Consider the following 16,763-nt stretch of genomic DNA (forward strand, 5'->3'; position numbering starts at 1 on the left):
TAAGCCTGCCTGAGGTCAGACAAGATACTAGCGAGAGACAAGACAACAACATGTGTGCCCTGTTTCCAGCTCGGGCCTCCCTCTCGTCCACTCAGATGTTGAAGGAGAACCTCCTCTGGGCCAAATTCTGGCCTGGGCATCTTGGGGGACTGACAGTTCAGTGAGACCTGAGTTCTACCCTGAAATGCATGAGGGAAAACATCTATCACTAACACACCCTGGAAGATCCCTTATAACACGAGCAAGGTGTTCTTATGCAAACACATCTCCTTCCCTCTCCCTCTCTGAGTCCTAGAGGGCCAGTTTTTTCTTCAGTATTGGAACAGATTGATTTTGCATTTTGTTATTGTTTTTTGTTTTGAATTTTTAGTTTAGGACCCGATAAAGTAGTTCACATGTGTGCTGGACACACGGTCTATGAAAAATCTGTATCTCTGAAGACAAAAGCCATCCCTGGTGTATTGAGATACTGAAACTGAAAAAGGCAAATATAAGAGGGGACTTTTATTTCCCACACACTGCCATCTCAAACACACTATAGGGCACATGTTCACTGGTGAGAGTGGTGAGCTGAATCCCTTCCCTACTTAAGCCACTTCTTTCTTTTACTTATTATTGTTGCTGTTGTTACAACTTATTACTATTATTTACCATTCATGCAGAGCTGAACATAAGTTAAGTAAAACATAGGCATGCTTTGTTTCCACTGTAAATTTTTAGCCAGGAGCACAGACAAATACACCTGCCTGGATAATGTTAAGTGCATGTGGCTTTCCATAAATATTCCTTAATTGTTATACCTAGCACCAGCTATATGCCATACACCTGCATTTAGTGCTGGGGAAAATAAGAGTCAGCCACAAGCCCCAAAGTATAGCATGGGAGAAAAATAGAAACACACTCATTCATTGCCATGTAAGAGTTGGACATAATAGGCAAGATGGACCTGGAGAGGGTAGGGGAGGCTTAAGGAGATGACCTTCACCCCCAGGGTGCTGCACACAACCCTTACCTCCCCCTTCCCCCACTCAATTGTCACCTTCCTAGCAAGCCCCTCCCTGCATCCCCATTGAAAACTGTCAACCCCTATTCTGCCACACACACTCCTCTGCCTCCTTGCTGCTTTTTCCTCCCTAGCACTCACCACCTTCTGACCACATCTTTTACTTGACTTTTTGCCCTTCTCCTTCCATGAGAAGGCACCTCTGTGAGGGCAGGAATGTCATCTGTCTGTTCACTGCTGAATCTCCACCTTAGACCAGTACCCAAGCACGTAGAAGGATTTGGTAAATACTCAGAAGGCTTTCCCAACCACATTAAAGGGCTCTTCTGGTCCTCCTCCCTTTTCCTTGACAGCATGTATCAAGAAAATGAAGTGATCTTTAAAAAAAAAAATGTTACTCATTGTTCTTTTACTTCTCACTAGAATAGAAACTTCATAGGAGCAAGTTGTCTGGTTTGTTCACTGCTGTATCCACAGCCCTTAAAACAGAGCCTGGCCCTGCTCATTTATTCAGTGAATTTCACTCAAGTGCATGATCGTCATCATCATGATCACACCTCATAGTCACTGAGCACTTAGCATATGTCCAATGGCTTTTTTTTTTTTTTAAAGATTTTATTTATTTATTTGACAGTGAGAGAGAGAGAGATCACAAGTAGGCAGAGAGGCAGGCAGATTGAGAGAGAGAGGGAAGCAGGCTCCCCGCCAAGCAGAGAGCCTGATGTGGGACTCGATCCCAGGACCCTGAGATCATGACCTGAGCCGAAGGCAGCGGCTTAACCCACTGAGCCACCCAGGCGCCCCTGTCCAATGGTTTTATCTGCATTATTTTTCCAAATCCTCACAACAACCCTATAAAGTGGGCATTGTTATAATTCTCATTTTGTAGATAGTAACTTGACGAAGATCTCAAACCTAGCAAAGGGAAGAGGCAGCAAATAACTCTAAGCCATCCAACTTGAGCTTTGCTTTAATCACTGTTCTGCTGCAGTGACACAATGCTGTCATCACTCTTGGGCTCCTGCGGTGGTTCTTCCCTCCTACCCCACGGTGATCTGCCCTCTCTATACCACCCTCGCCACCGCTAGGACATCTTCCACACTAAAGCCACACCGCTAGGACATCTTCCACACTGTCAAATAGCAAAACTGATCACTTTACTCTGTTTTAAATCTCTTCATTGGCTGTCCATTGGTAGAACTCACATTTTGGGATCCTATCAGCAAAGTGATCAATATTTATAATAATCACTCTGGAAGGATGACATTGCCATTTTCAGAAAAATTAGAGACTATGAAGATCATGGTGGATAAGGGAGAAATGCTCTACCTTTGAGATAAGAAATAATGAGAAAAGGCTTATTTGATTATAACAAACTGGGGTTTATCAGTAGTTCCAGAAATATTTATGCAGTATTTCATCAGATGTGGTAAAGTAGATGTGTTAAAATGGATATTCCTGGGCCCCGCCCCATCTCAATTCAGAATCTCTAGGGATAGGGTCAGGAAATCTACATTTTTGACAAGTAATCGGGGTACTTCTTTGACACTTAGGGACCCAAATCTTTTCAATTCTAACATATAGATAAGTACTTACATGTTGGGCACTATTATATAAACCATCAATGTCAAGACTAAGACCTAACCAGCTTTATTTAATGACCAATGAGAACTCTCTTGTTCAACAATAATGTTATAGGACTCATGGATTCAAACCTGTCCTAACTCAAGTCACAGTTTTCAAAAATGTCCCATGCTTGAGTGGCTCATGCCACTTCACAGGAAGCTGAAACTACCATGTCTGGTAAAATCAACTTACTTATGCCAGGGCAACAGTTTTACTATATGTTCATTCCAAACCTTATGCATTTCTTCCCTTAAAATATAGCATCCTGGCTGGTAAGGCTACAAGATAGCGGAAAAAAAGAACAACAAAGCAAAACAAAACCCACAACCATGTCCTACCCCTAGCAGGGGCTTGACTTCTGAGATCATGCTAGGTGGGATTCAAAGGAAAGCAAATCTGTTCAGTTCTTTGGCATTCTCACAGATCCCCAAAAAGGTGAGAGATGAGCTCTGTTAATGGAGGAGTTCCATGCTCATCCAACTAGCACCCCAAGACCCTGGTACTTTTCCAGGCTTCACTGACATTATCAGAAGTGCTCTGAACATTATCAGATGTTCATCTCTGGACATGGGGTACCATTTGCTGCTAAAGATGAGCAAGGAGGAAGGTTCTCACCAGGTAAACTTCCCTGCCTCCAGCTGGGAAGGGTCCCCACTGCTCATAGCAGCAACAGAATGGAGCACCAACATTAAATCTTCTGCTCAAGATCCCAACTGATTTTTCCTTTCCTTTAACATATTTTCAAATGATTTAACTTGTGCAAATGACCCCCAAAATCTGCTTCTCTCCACAAAATGTTAAAAAACAAAATAAAACAAAACCCTTGAGCAAATAAAAGTCAAACAGCTCTGAGAGCTGCTTGGAATGACATGGTGTTTAACCATGGTGCCATGGAAATTTTCTAACTTAAGCCATGGTATATAGTTGAACAATTTCTTATGAAATTTCAAAACCTAAGTACCAATTTTTAGCTCTGATGGTCAAGTTTTTCTATATAAAAGAAAATGTTCTACCCTATATAACACAAGACAGAAATTAATGGTGCTTTAGAAAAAATGATGGTGTACTGCAATATCCAAAGACATCTACAAGAGAAAACAGTTGTAGAAGAGCCAGAGAAATACATTTTCAACATATTTCATAGGTATGAAGACAATTTTTCACAACCCACATTGAATTAGCAGTCTCATCACATAAATAACCCTCTGCAGATACTACATAATCTCAGTAATAAGTAGTATCTACCATTCCATAAAATGAACAAAATAATCCCTGGTCAGATGCAATGCAACAAACTAAGGAGAAAGAAAAGTGAGATTATTCAAGGTCAGTAAGGATTACTTAGCACTCACTAAAATGAAACAAATGAAAATAGGGAAAACAATTCAAATTTTGCAAGGTTTCCATCTTTCCAGACTGCATTTCGGTTTTCTAATTACAAATGAAAGTTTGTAAGTATAAAATCACTGGGTAATTTATTCCCAATAGAAGTTTCTAATTTCCTTACAAGTTATTAGGATTTCAACTCTATACCAAGGCAAAGGGAAGACTGTTTTCTCCACCCCACCCAGATTCCAAAACTCCACTGTGGACCCTCTCAGCCATGAAGCATGCAATGACTCTCAACTCAAGACTCTCTTGAACATGCTGACAGAATCTGCCAAGACACAGAGTAAGAACAGCAGGGGGAAGCAGCATTCCCTGGGAGTTAGAAAGGCCCCATTGGTCAAATGAGAATAAAGCTGTTTAAGATTCCAAAACCAGTATTTCACTTAGACTCTAAATTCTTAAGCAAATGTGAAAGACAAAGAAAACAGGTATTAATGCTAGCATAAAAATGTTTTTGAAATTTAGTGTTTATTTGTCAAATACCAATGACTCCTTTTTTTTTTTTTTCCATTCCTTTCTGTTTCTGATCTTTGAAAAAACCACATCAGTATCAAATGTCACTTAGTTCTTATTCAAACAGAGGGAAGCAGACACAGCGGCTGCACCCGTGACTTAGGTGACCTGGGCCCTCAGTAAAAACCGACCTCTATAAATCACCAGATGTAAGCAATTGGGTAGTGATCACTTTAATTAATTGAACAGCTTTCCTGAAATTTACTGTATAATTTTAACCCTCGTGACACCTTTCTCAGAAGCAACCAATAATGGTGGGCTTTTAACTTGTTTAAGGAAGGAAAATATTTTAACCTCGGTGGCTTAGGTATATTTTTAAATTATTCAAGATTAAGGTGGCAAGCTACTTAAATTTTAGAAATAAATACTGCACATTCTAAATGCTACCCTTAAGTGCCAAAAGTCAAAAGTATTCCAAAACATCTCCAATGCATGACTATAAACATGTTAGGTCTTAAAAATACAGAAAATTTAGCACAATTTTTATTTTATTTTATTTATTTATTTGACAGAGAGAGAGGTCACAAGTAGGCAGAGAGGCAGGCAGAGAGAGAGGGAGAAACAGGCTCCTCACTGAGCAGAGAACCTGATGTGGGGCTCGATCCCAGGACCCTGAGATCACGACCTGAGCCGAAGTCAGAGGCTTAAACCACGGAGCCACCCAGGCGCCCCTAGCACAATTTTAATTTGAAAACTCATCTTTGCAAAACAACATGCAATGGTATTTATGACTTCAATCACATACTTAATTTTAACTGTATAAAGTTGATATTTTGAGTTGATGTTTCTGAACCTTGATTTCTACTCCAGGTACCACACTTAAAAGAGAACACTCCAGTGCCTTATTACCAACTCCCACTTCCTCTCACAAAACTACTCCGATCACCCTCCAGTAGCAACTGTGTAATACCCAATCCACAGATCCCATGCCGGCCACTGAGTAATGACCAGAATTAGTCCTAGTCTGCAGGACATAATCAAACCCATGTCGCTATGAGGTGAAGGCAGCTTCTCTGAATCTGGGATACCAGTTCAGCAATGATAACAACATGGAAAGTGTGTTGTTAAAATGGTACTTAAAATTTCGGAAAGAAAAAGGATGGAAAACAAGCCAACCAATTTTTAAAAAAACTTTCTCCATTATCTGCAGAACGAAGTGTTCATATTTTGTTCATAAGACACTTACTCCAGCCCATACGGAACTGTGAAACTGCTACCCATGGTCCCTGCAAACATACATGCAAAATCCTATTAACATTCACTTACAAGGACAGAAGTGTAATATTGGCTGAGACTGGTCCTAGATTCGGAATGGTCTCCAATTCATTGTTGTTCAGTTTCCTTTAAGTGCCCAAACAAAACAAAACCAAAAAAAAAAAAAAAAAAAAAAAACCAGAAAAAAAGAAAAGCTGATTAGATCACCTGTAAATCACGGAGGTGAAAACGTCATACAATTATTTAAAAATACCTCCCAAGTTAAAAATATTTTAATTAATTGCAATCCAAATGTTCTTTATGGTCAAATAGCATATTTTATTCAAATCTCAAATAGAAAGTAAGACTCACACTTCTCGAAGGTTTTGAAGGTGGCTCATGGAATTTGCCTTGATGAAAGACAATCTGTTGTGACTCAAGTCCCTACGAGAAAACAAAAAAGTCAAGTTGTAAGTGGTTTCCAAAAATCACTAGTAGTGTTTAATGATGTGCAAGATAGAACGGATTTATGAAATACCTCTATCGACACTAGTGACAATGTACAAAGATCTGGTTCATCCTGTCCCCAAACTAGATGGCAACCAAATTGCCAAACTCAAAAATACAAATTCTGAAGACAAAATTAGTTTAGGAGACTGGTAGGTTCAAGTGCTTTAAGCCCACAGATTTTTAGGAGATCTTTTTTTGGCAAAGGGTGAACAGGTCTTTTGTGAACAGGTTGTTTTGCTTCACCCTCCCCATCTCCTACCATCTCCTCACCTCCAACATGATATGATGAAGTCATGGCCTATGAAAAGTGGCTCGTTAGGCAGGCTGTTGAAACTCAAACCTCTAAAGAAACCTTTTTATTATTATCATAAAATTAAGCATCAGTATTCTTATTATAGGCAAACAAAATAGAAATTGCTTTTCATACCTATTTGTTTCTCTGGGTTTAGGTACCAAATTACTGAAGGTATCATTGCGCGTATGTGTGTTGAGAGAGTCGAAAACAACAACTCTGCTTTCCTGAATTCCCCAAATCTCAGTAACTGATAATATAATGTATAATTTAAGCCACATAAACCACGTACAATGCAGGCTATATAGGAACCCACGATCAGATTTCTTTGCAATCATTAAATAAATCTGCTTCTTAGAGACTTCATCGAACTTACTAACAATTTCCATAAGACACTGTTATTTTTAAAAAAGTGAAACAGAATTCCTACATAGACAATATTCCTAGACTAGGCCATCCTGGCATTTAAGACTCCGCAATGTTAAAGAAAGCCCAGTAAACGTTCGCTTACATTCCTTTATGTGTTGACACACTGAGTGTGTGCCTGCCGTGTAGTGAATTGAAAGTGAAAGGCTGGAACAGCTACTGAAAACCAGACTTACAAACAGTATGGCTGAAAGCTCTCCCCTCCAAAGAGGTTTACCAACCCTTACCAAATGAATTCTTTCAGTGTTTACTTTTAACCAACCAGCGTTTTAGAGAACCAAACTGTACTGGTGCAAAGCATGAACCAAAAATGAAAGGCAGAAACATCACACCCAGAGAAACACAGTATAACCTCGTCCAGTCTACAATGTGAACAATGAGAAATCAGGGATCCTTTTAGTCTTTTCATATTTGTTTTGAGAATAAACCTGGATTTCTCCATTTTACCTAAAAAAAAAAAAAATCTGCAAAGGTTTTATTTGAAACATGTTTGCCTAAAGACCTACCAGACAGTAACAGACATGAGTAGATTTGTTCTGGTAGAGTTATAACATGAAAAAAAATCTGGCACAGTCTTTAAACTATAAAAATCCTGCAATTACAACCACTGCTGTGCATGCTCACCACGCTGGAGCCAGACACTTTCCCTCCCAGCCCAGCTCACGTCCGTCTGGAGTTCATCAAGGAACCCGTGAGCCCAACAACTCATGTTAGGATTCAAACAAAACCTATGTGCTTTTAGCACCACAGACAGTCACAGATTTCCCACAGGGTTTCAAAAACAACCAGAAGAAAGAGTCCTTCACCTGGGAGGTAGCCTGAATCAACAGAAAGTCTCATTTGGATCCACTTAACGAAAGAATATTGAACCAGCAGAAAACTGCATCCCCTATTGTTTTAATGTTTAAAGGGAAAAGGGGAACCGATCTGGCATTTACATTTATTACAGGTGGTTTTCTTTTTAATTAGAAAAAAAACGAAAACCACACTTCGCTTCAATTTAAGGATTATTTTGTAAGGCAATCCTATGAGAAAAGAGGATGTTTAACTCCCCCCCCCAATCAGTAATGGGACGAGTTCTCCAACAAAAGACTTCAAAAATGAGAAACTGCCTTCCGAGAAGTGTGCACATGCTGGAGACCACTCATTTCTGATCCAGAAGCGGGAGCTGGCAACCTTAAATATTTTAGTTATTGCAACACACTTCCATTCCTGAGTTTTGTGTACTATTAAAACCACACTATGTGGGAGAAAAAAAAAAAAATCACCTCTTAAGTGACTTTTACTGCTAAATACTTAAGCCATGAAAATTTAATGTGTCTAAATTTAGGTTTAATACAGTTTATGTTTCAGAAATGATTATTTTCCAGTTAAAGGATGTCACATTTTCCTAAATCTTCCCTATATTGTTTTTATGGATAGACCACATGAAAAACAAAAACAAGTTGTTCAATGTCGATATTTTCTTAAACCCATGAGAATGTTCAGTAAGAAAAGAAGATTCTTCATTTTCAGAGTTCCATGTATTAACATCTTCCCCAGGAAACCTTTTCAAAAAACTCTGTGTAGTGAGGTTAATAAATGGGATAAGTGGTAAGGTGGGGAGGTGTTAACTATTTACCTAGAACTCAGCTGGCCAAATGTTGGAAAATCAAACTCTACATGGTAGAAAAAAATGTCTTTCCTCCTGCACATTAGCAAGCGAATAAATATATATGAAAATAATTAATTTATAACATTTGGTTCCAGCCATCATTTTCTTCCTTTTAGCATTTGGAAATCTGACTTCCAAGTCAAATTTTAAAATGCAAATCCAGCACAGCTTCTTAATCAATCCCACTGGGGCCTGCAGAGCTGCTAATTCAGCAGAAATCTGGAAAGCTGAAAAACAAAAAGCCAGGCTGTAGCTGTTTTAAGACACTGATCCAAAGTGACTCATAAATCAGCCTATGTTCAAGTTTTAGTCTGGAAAATATAGAAAAACAGCTGTGAAAACCATGAGGACCATGACCCCCACCCCAGCCCCAATTCTGGTACCGACCAGACGATTTATAACAGGCGAACACTAAAGAAGCCACAGCAGCAGAAAGTACCTTTCGGACTTTCACCTCAGCCTAGCTCATGCAAACATTTCCATGTGATAAGATAAATAATTCTGAAATTCCAGTGAGATTTTAATACATTAAGCTCTCATTGGCAATTGAGCAACTTTTCCCTCTTTTGGCTAACATATTCCAACAAGCAACTCCTTTTTGGGTTCAGAACTCTTTGTAAGCACAAAATCCAGACGTAAACTCAAGTCTGCCTTTAAAGGCAGTTGTAAGCAAAGCTTCAAATAGTTATTGTTTTAAAAGCCACTTTCATTAAAGTATTACAAGTCACTCTTTGAAAGGAGAACTACAATATTATTATTTTACAGCTCAAACTAATTTTTCACACGTGAGATTCTTAAGGCAATAAATTACAACTAAATAAAGTGAAAAAAAATACATGCACACGTATTTTAGAGAAATTATTTTTTTAAACTTGCAAATTCAACAAATGATACAAAAGATAAAGTTTCCTTGAATGGTGCTCTCTTAAATTAGTCCCAAGGCAAAGGTTTACTATCTTAATTACCCGAGAAAAAGTTAAGATATGGGAAAAAACAATATGTATTTTTCTACTTCTGAACTCTGAAACAGTCTACCTACTTATATAATTATGTAAAATTTAAGAAGCAGCTATCTTATGCCTCTTGTTCCAAACACCGAGTAAATGAGAATTAAAGCCCAATTCCACGTGTTTTTCTGCCTTTTTCAAAGGCAGAGAGGAGATCTCTAGAGCTTTAGGCACAAACAAAAGAAACATTTACAATAAAGAATTCAGACCACATGGTTTGGTGACAACTACAAAGCTGGTTAAAAGTCACACAAGTCCAAGAATGACAGAGCTGTCCAATGAGTGATCACAGTGGGGCTTCTGACAACAGACCTAGTGCTTATTTGTACAAGTGGAACTTATTTTCACATATATTTAAGGAATGTGGACTTGTATTGAGACAATTTACTGCTGGCGGAAATGTAATTAAAGATTGTGCTAACCAAATAAACTGTAATTTGTTTTTAGTGTGCCACCAAATTATCTGCAAAACAAAATCCTTAATTAGGTCAGCTACTTTTAAGACAATGTTTAAATAGGTATCAAAACCCTTTTGGTTTAACTCAACTTCTAATCAAGACTAATAGTTTTTTTAAGACATCCAAATACACACACAAAATATATATTGTACACTGGCTTGACCCAGTAAGCTACTTGACAAGGAGAAACTACTAATATGAGCTAACTTTGGTGAATCATTCAAGCATTTCTAAACACACCCCAGGAAGAGCTATTCATTTTCTTTTCCTCATCTCTCTATTATTCATACATGTTCACCTCCAGTTCAGTACCATATGTTGTCAATAGAGCCATTCACATTTCATGAATAAGGCAGCATGACCTCCACAAGAGGCAATTGAACAGAATTAGCCACAACTAATTGAAAGCCTTCCTGCTTCAGGTTAAAGCCCTTATCTCCTTCTTCAATTATAAAACAAAAACAAAACCAAAAAACTATTAAACAAGACATTCCATGATAAGAGATTAGAAAATCTAAAACTCTGATTCCACTTTTTTAATAAATTAAGGTTTATTAACACAAAGAATATGATTTTGATGGCTAACCATCGCACAATTCACAAAGATTTTGATTAGCACAATGATTCAATGCTTTAAAAACCATTTCTTAAACTATGGAACCAAACTTCCTACTACTATTATTAGGATGTTAGGACAGTCTAGTAGAATTGTTTTAAGAATGTAGAATTTCCATTGCAATTCTGCTAGGCCCAAATCTGAGGGTTAAGGATGGACTGCACTTTATTTCTTTTAGACAAGATAACTTTTTTTTTTTTTTAAAGAAACACAACTTGTAATTGCTTATATTTTACACAAGTCCGCCAATTTTAACAGCACTCGTGCTGGGAGAGAATAAGGAGATGACATTTGGAAAGAATCAGCCTTTCCAACTAAACTACATTTTCTTCCTTGTTCTTCCACGCAGTTGGCAGTGATTTCAGGTTTTCAGAGTTCACAACTCGCATCCAAAAACTTGCATAACAGCGCCCAGTCCTCTCTCTTAAACTCTTTGCTGCAAAGCTACAGAAATCACGCCCTTCGTTCTGAAAACTCTAGTTCCTTTCTTTCCATAGCTACTGATTAGTTTCGCCAACTTCTTACCGCAACCAGGATGTGTTACAATTTGGTTGAAGCTTTATGGAATTTCCTACAGCGAAATTAAGCACAGGGGCGAGAACAAGACGATGTCTACTATAGCTTGGACAGTGACCGAACTCTGGTGAGGAGGCTTCTCAAATGAAAGGAGCTCATTCAATCACTGGCTGGGAACTGGAAAGGGGGCCTGAATGAGTTAGACACTGTAGTTGAGCCCCAGGACCGCACCCTCCGGGAGAACTGCGAACTCTAGTAACCCGCAGATTGCCACCTCTGCTGTCCCGCCCCCACAGGGGCGCGCATTTGAATCCACTTGGCAAGCTCTGGGCTCAGGACCTGGACTCTACTCCTCAGAGTTGTCAATGGCTCCTTTCCCTCACCCAACTGCGGCCAGGTGGGGCAAGCCCAGGGCCCACCGCGCGGCCCGCTAGGCACGAGGACTGGGCAACTGAGGCCTCGATGGCTCCTTTTCCATCTCCACCGAGCACCGCTTGAGGCCCGGGTCAGGAGCAACTGCCCCAGAAAAGGCAACCGCGCGCCCAGAGAACCGGCCCCTCGCTATTCTCAAGCGGGTCCCCTCAGCCCTCAAGGAGAATACTTACAGGCGAGCGATCCAGGGCGGGAGAGACTCGGGAAGGCGCGCCAGCCGCTGGCGGCTGCAGTCCAGGAGGTCCCCGAGGCACCGGCAAGGAGCGGGACACAGGCGCTCGGCGGCGACCTCGGAAGACTGCCCCAGTGCCCCCGGGCTGCCGCGACCGCTGCCCTCGGCCGGGCCCAGGCGTCCCAGCACCGCACCCAGCAGCAGTCCCAGTGCCACCGACTGCGTGCGGAGCTTCTCTGGGGCGCCCATCGCGCTCCTGCGGCCTCTCACCCTGCCCGGCGCTCCGCAGCCGGCGCGCTCTGGGGGCCCGACACCAACTTGCAGCCGAGAGTGGCCGCGTGCGTGCGCCCTTGTCCTGCGCTCCGGACAAAGTCCTTTCTTCTACCGCCAGCAGCTCAGCCCTTGCATGCCCCGGAGCGGCGAGAGGGAACCCGGAGAGGACGGCCAGCGGCGGCTGCGCTGCAGTCTGGGCAGCGTAGGCGCTCCCAGGTCCCTCTCGCCCGCAAAGAAACTTTTTCGCCTCCTCCCCGCGATAATGCGCCAAGTCCCGGCGCGGCGGAGTCGGGAGGCGGGGTGTGCGGAGCAGCCGCGCGTCCATTGGCCGGCGCGGCCCGGTCGCCCCGAGTCCACGTGACAACAACAGGGCTCCAGACCCCGGCGGGAGCGCGGGAGAAAGTGGAGCTGAGATTGTAGGAAACTCGGAGTTATATTTTCCAGCCTCTGCGGCCAGCAGTCTCCACTACGTCCTGGGAAACATATATCAAATGGAGTTGAAGAGAAAAAGGGAGTGTGCAAACAACTGAGCAAAATTGGGCCAGCTTTCGAGTTGGAGGTATTTTGACGGACGTGAGGGGAGTAAAGTTAGCTTTATCAGGAAAACTTTAAATTCCAAATCGAAAAAAAAAATTAGAAATTATCCTACCATCCACAGATGAAACAGTGGTTTCAGTGAAAATACAGTAATATTGGTCGATTTTTTCCCGTTTAGCTCAAAAAATAAAAGCAATAAAATTGTTGGAAATGGTATATTGCGTTACAAACAGCCACCCTTAGTGCACTGGCTAGAGCTATGGGGAAATTATGGTAAGTGACCTTCTAATAAGTTGTGATGTCAGTCATAGAGTGTATGCAATAGCTGGAAATAATAAAAATAGTCACAGTTACTTCAAGGCAAAATGAGAACTAGGACCTTGAAGGAAAAGATTATCATAGGCACCCTGGTCTACCTGGGCTTTGAGTGATGACAAATTCTTAATGAGAATGCTACCAGGCTAGAAGTACTTGTCTACCTGCCTGGGGTGGGGGGTGGATTCAGGCACATGGGACTTCCCCAGTGAAGTCTATGTTCTGATATGACTCTTGCAGGTGATTGGGGCAGCAGGATTTTGGAAACCCCAGAGTTCATCTGTGAACACCCTGCTCCTCTAGGTGAGGATATATACCCAGAGAAAGTTACTAACCTGTTTGTGGTAAAAAGAGGGAGCTTATTTTAAAAATGCGACTTCTGCAGTCATTGTTTCTTATGCTGTCTGCCAAAGCATTCTGTAGGGGCTGTTTAAACTGCTCATTATTGAGGAGTAGAGATAGTTTGTAGAGTGGAGACTTTAACTTTTTAATTTCCACTGTAGCAAATCACCTGTTAAAGCACTCCCATTCTTGAAGGAGAGAAAAGACTCACTCTGAAGGTGGAAAACACTTTAGGTAAGATATCCCGCCCTCTTCCAGTTACTGTCAGTGTCAACCCCACCACTCTTTCTGATGATGTGCAATTAGGAAATATTTATAATGATGGCACCTTCGTTTTGAACAATCATTCTGCCTGCTTGGAGTCAAGAAACAGAACAGTCATGCTATGGATTTTTCAGCTCAGTCTTCTCCATCTATTTCATGTAGGGAAAGTCAGGCGTAGTTCATCAGAGTTTTTAAAAAGAAGTATGCTATTATACACATGACTTTGTGTATAAGTGTGGCAACTTGCTAAGTAACATATCACCCATATGACAGAAATCGTGAGAAATGGGCTACCATTTTGAGGAAGTTTGGCTTGGTTTCTTTCCCCATTTTCCACTTTCCTTATTTCATTTTCTGTAAATGTATTCACACCTATGCACTGATATTTACCATATCCATATTTCTGGCCCCATCTTTCTCTTAAACTGTAGACTTCTTTATTCAACCACTCATAGGTCATCTCACACTGGATATTCAAATGTAACATGTCTAGAATTAAATTTCATCACCCCTCAGCCTTACCCTTTTTCCTCCTGAGTTCGCTATTGTGAGGAATGATACCTCCCTCTGTCCCGATGTCAACTACTCCAGAAACCTAGTTCACCCTTAATATTTCCTCATTGTCACTATCACCTCTACAATCAGTTAGCAAGTCCTAATGAAGCTAGCGGCTACATGTATATCTCTTATCCATCTCCACAGATACGATGCCAGCTGAAACCACCAACAGCTCAAGCTTGGATTACTGCTACAGCCTCCTCTGTCTGGCATCGCAGTCTTTTCTCCACATTGCACTCAACATGATAAGCCAAAAGCTCACATCCGAGCCTGTGACTCAAAAGCCTGATTCCTGCTTTTCTCAGAGTAAAGTTTAAATTCTCTAGCATAACATGTGTTTGGCTTCTACTCACCTCTTTAATTCATTTTGTTTAATCCTGTTCCTTTTACTCTAGGAACTACTGGCAGTTCTTTTCTTATGCTGCCCTCATTGCCTTTGGCTCTCTTTCATCCCATGGGGCCTATGTCTCTCTTCCATCTGATTGGTTTGGGCTTCGACTTAAGCATTCCTCTTTTTGAATCCTGTTTTAACTATCCCTCACACTTCCAGCATATCCACTATTCACTGGAATATAATTGGCCATTTTTACTCTGGAACTTCCTAGATAATGCTTAGAATTTGCAAGTCAGTTCCCTGGATTAGCTGTTACTTTCAATTCCTTCTGTAAGATTTATTGACTAATACCGATGAGTAGCTGAAACCTAGACGCAACCAGCCCCTACCTAGTACATCCTTTACAGGGTTGCTCCTTCCAAGAGGAGGTCGATCCATAGTAGTTCCGGCTTACTTATGTCTATAATTACACAAGTGAATTGAGTATTATGTTAACCAAATAAATCCGAGTGCAACCGGAAGTAGCTTTATTCCATGTAACAAATAATGAATTTGGTAGCTTAATGCTAGCTAATGATGAATTAGAAACTTGGGAAAGATTCTTACAAGGTAATTACTAAAACAATGCTATCAGATTAGGTATGGACAAGACAATTGAATAACTGGGGAGAAATTATAGATTAGGAGATTTCTTCACACGGATTGCTGTGCAAGCATCTTGAAGTTCTTCTTTCACTTCAAAGTAATTGCAATTGGGAATCAATCAGCAGAGGATATTTTATGGACATGGCTTATGCTTGCTCAGAACTTCACATGGTCATTGGGAGAGCTAACAATGATGACATGAAATGGTTTTAGCACACATTAATATGGCTATTCTCCATCTCAATACGACCTCAATGATTTAGTCAATAGAAAGGGGAACTAGTTCTACATGGGAACTTTAAATCATTGTACTATTTTCCCAGACTTCTAAAACCCTTTATGAACCATAGAAGAGAACTTCTATGGTGTGGCTACTGAATGAGCAGTATCCTTACACGCCTGTGCCATTTCATTTGTAGGTATGTAGACAGTAGGAATGGAGGCAGAATGTCAGGAAAGATGGTTTGTAATAGAGGAGGAGAAGGAACGTAAAACTCTGTTTAATCTCCTCGAATTTATTGGTGGATAACAGTGGTCCAGGAACAGTTTTAACGTGTCATTGAGTTCTCTGATCTTCATATGAGGTAGTTTATCTGTGCACACACATTCACACCCGCAGACACAGACACACACACACACACACATACATACATAATAGTATCAAATGTTGATTTTCCGTTCTTTTGGCTAATCTCTCATAAATAAGGATTTAGTGTGAAGGAGCCAGATTCATTTTGAACGAAGGTCTTTTAACATTTGGATTAAAAGGAGATCAAGTGCTGGATTTCTGTACTCCTTCAGAGGTTTACACTGGTTAACTGGGTGGTTGAAAACTGACTATGGGAATGACCTACATCACCCCAGACAGTTTCTCATTAATAACTTTGTCCTGGTGAATGGCAATTCCCATCCATTTTTCTAAAACAGCCTTCTGTCGCCCATTTTGTGGTTAGTGTAACCCAGCCCCAGTTCTCTTTTCAGTTTTCCTGTTTTGTTTTGTTTTTCTCTCTTCCTCTCTCTGGCAAGTGTGAGACTTTCTTATCTTGAGTGTTGGCAAGGGCAATGACTCACCGATAAAAAGTAATAGAGGTGCTAAGCTGTCAGTTTTAACATCCCAGGGCAAGAATGAAAGCTAAACACTCAGTACTTGCTTTATCATTACGATGAATGACACAGTTTGTGTAAGTGTGAACTGTGAAAAGGGAAAAGAGATAAGGCAAAGGAGGAAGAAAAGCACAAAAAAACCCCCAGATAATGATGCCAAAAGCAAATGTTGCTGTACTCTGTAACCTAACCATATCTTTCCCCATTCATTAAGGCATTTTAGAAGAAATAGATAACCCTCCTCTCTCACAAAAAGTGCAGTGCTTTACTTAGAGAACAGGAGAATAGAATCTTACTTTATAAAAGCCCTGCTATGAATATGTCCTAACTCTTCAGAAAATAGAAAAATGAAGATGACCACCCATCTGTTTCTCTCAAGTTGGCCAACTGTGTGATATTATTGTAATCGAAAACTATGTTATCTGAACATTCTATTCATTTAACCACAAATTACACATATCCTATCTTTTATTTTACCCATTTCTCAAGTCACCCACTAGGAATAATGAGTGCTCTGAGCAGAATTCATATTGTGGACAGAACTAGATACCCTGGAAATCACCTAGGTGTAGCCAGGAGATAC

General features: G+C 40.7%; 1 protein-coding gene across 1 annotated transcript in view; it reads right to left on the reverse strand.

Moving 5' to 3' along the window:
* LRIG3 (leucine rich repeats and immunoglobulin like domains 3) overlaps nucleotides 1-12,060 on the reverse strand; it is a 47,699-nt gene extending 35,639 nt beyond the window's left edge. The window contains exons 1-3 of the mRNA XM_046012968.1: nucleotides 11,810-12,060; nucleotides 6,098-6,169; nucleotides 5,798-5,872 (exon numbers count right to left, since the gene is read on the reverse strand). Coding sequence (XP_045868924.1) covers nucleotides 5,798-5,872; nucleotides 6,098-6,169; nucleotides 11,810-12,057 — 395 coding nt within the window. The 5' untranslated portion in view covers nucleotides 12,058-12,060. The remainder of the gene's footprint in view (nucleotides 1-5,797; nucleotides 5,873-6,097; nucleotides 6,170-11,809) is intronic.
* Nucleotides 12,061-16,763: the final 4,703 nt, after the last annotated feature.

The sequence above is a fragment of the Meles meles genome, chromosome 7 (genome assembly GCF_922984935.1).
Source record: "Meles meles chromosome 7, mMelMel3.1 paternal haplotype, whole genome shotgun sequence".
Taxonomy (NCBI): Eukaryota; Metazoa; Chordata; class Mammalia; order Carnivora; family Mustelidae; genus Meles; species Meles meles.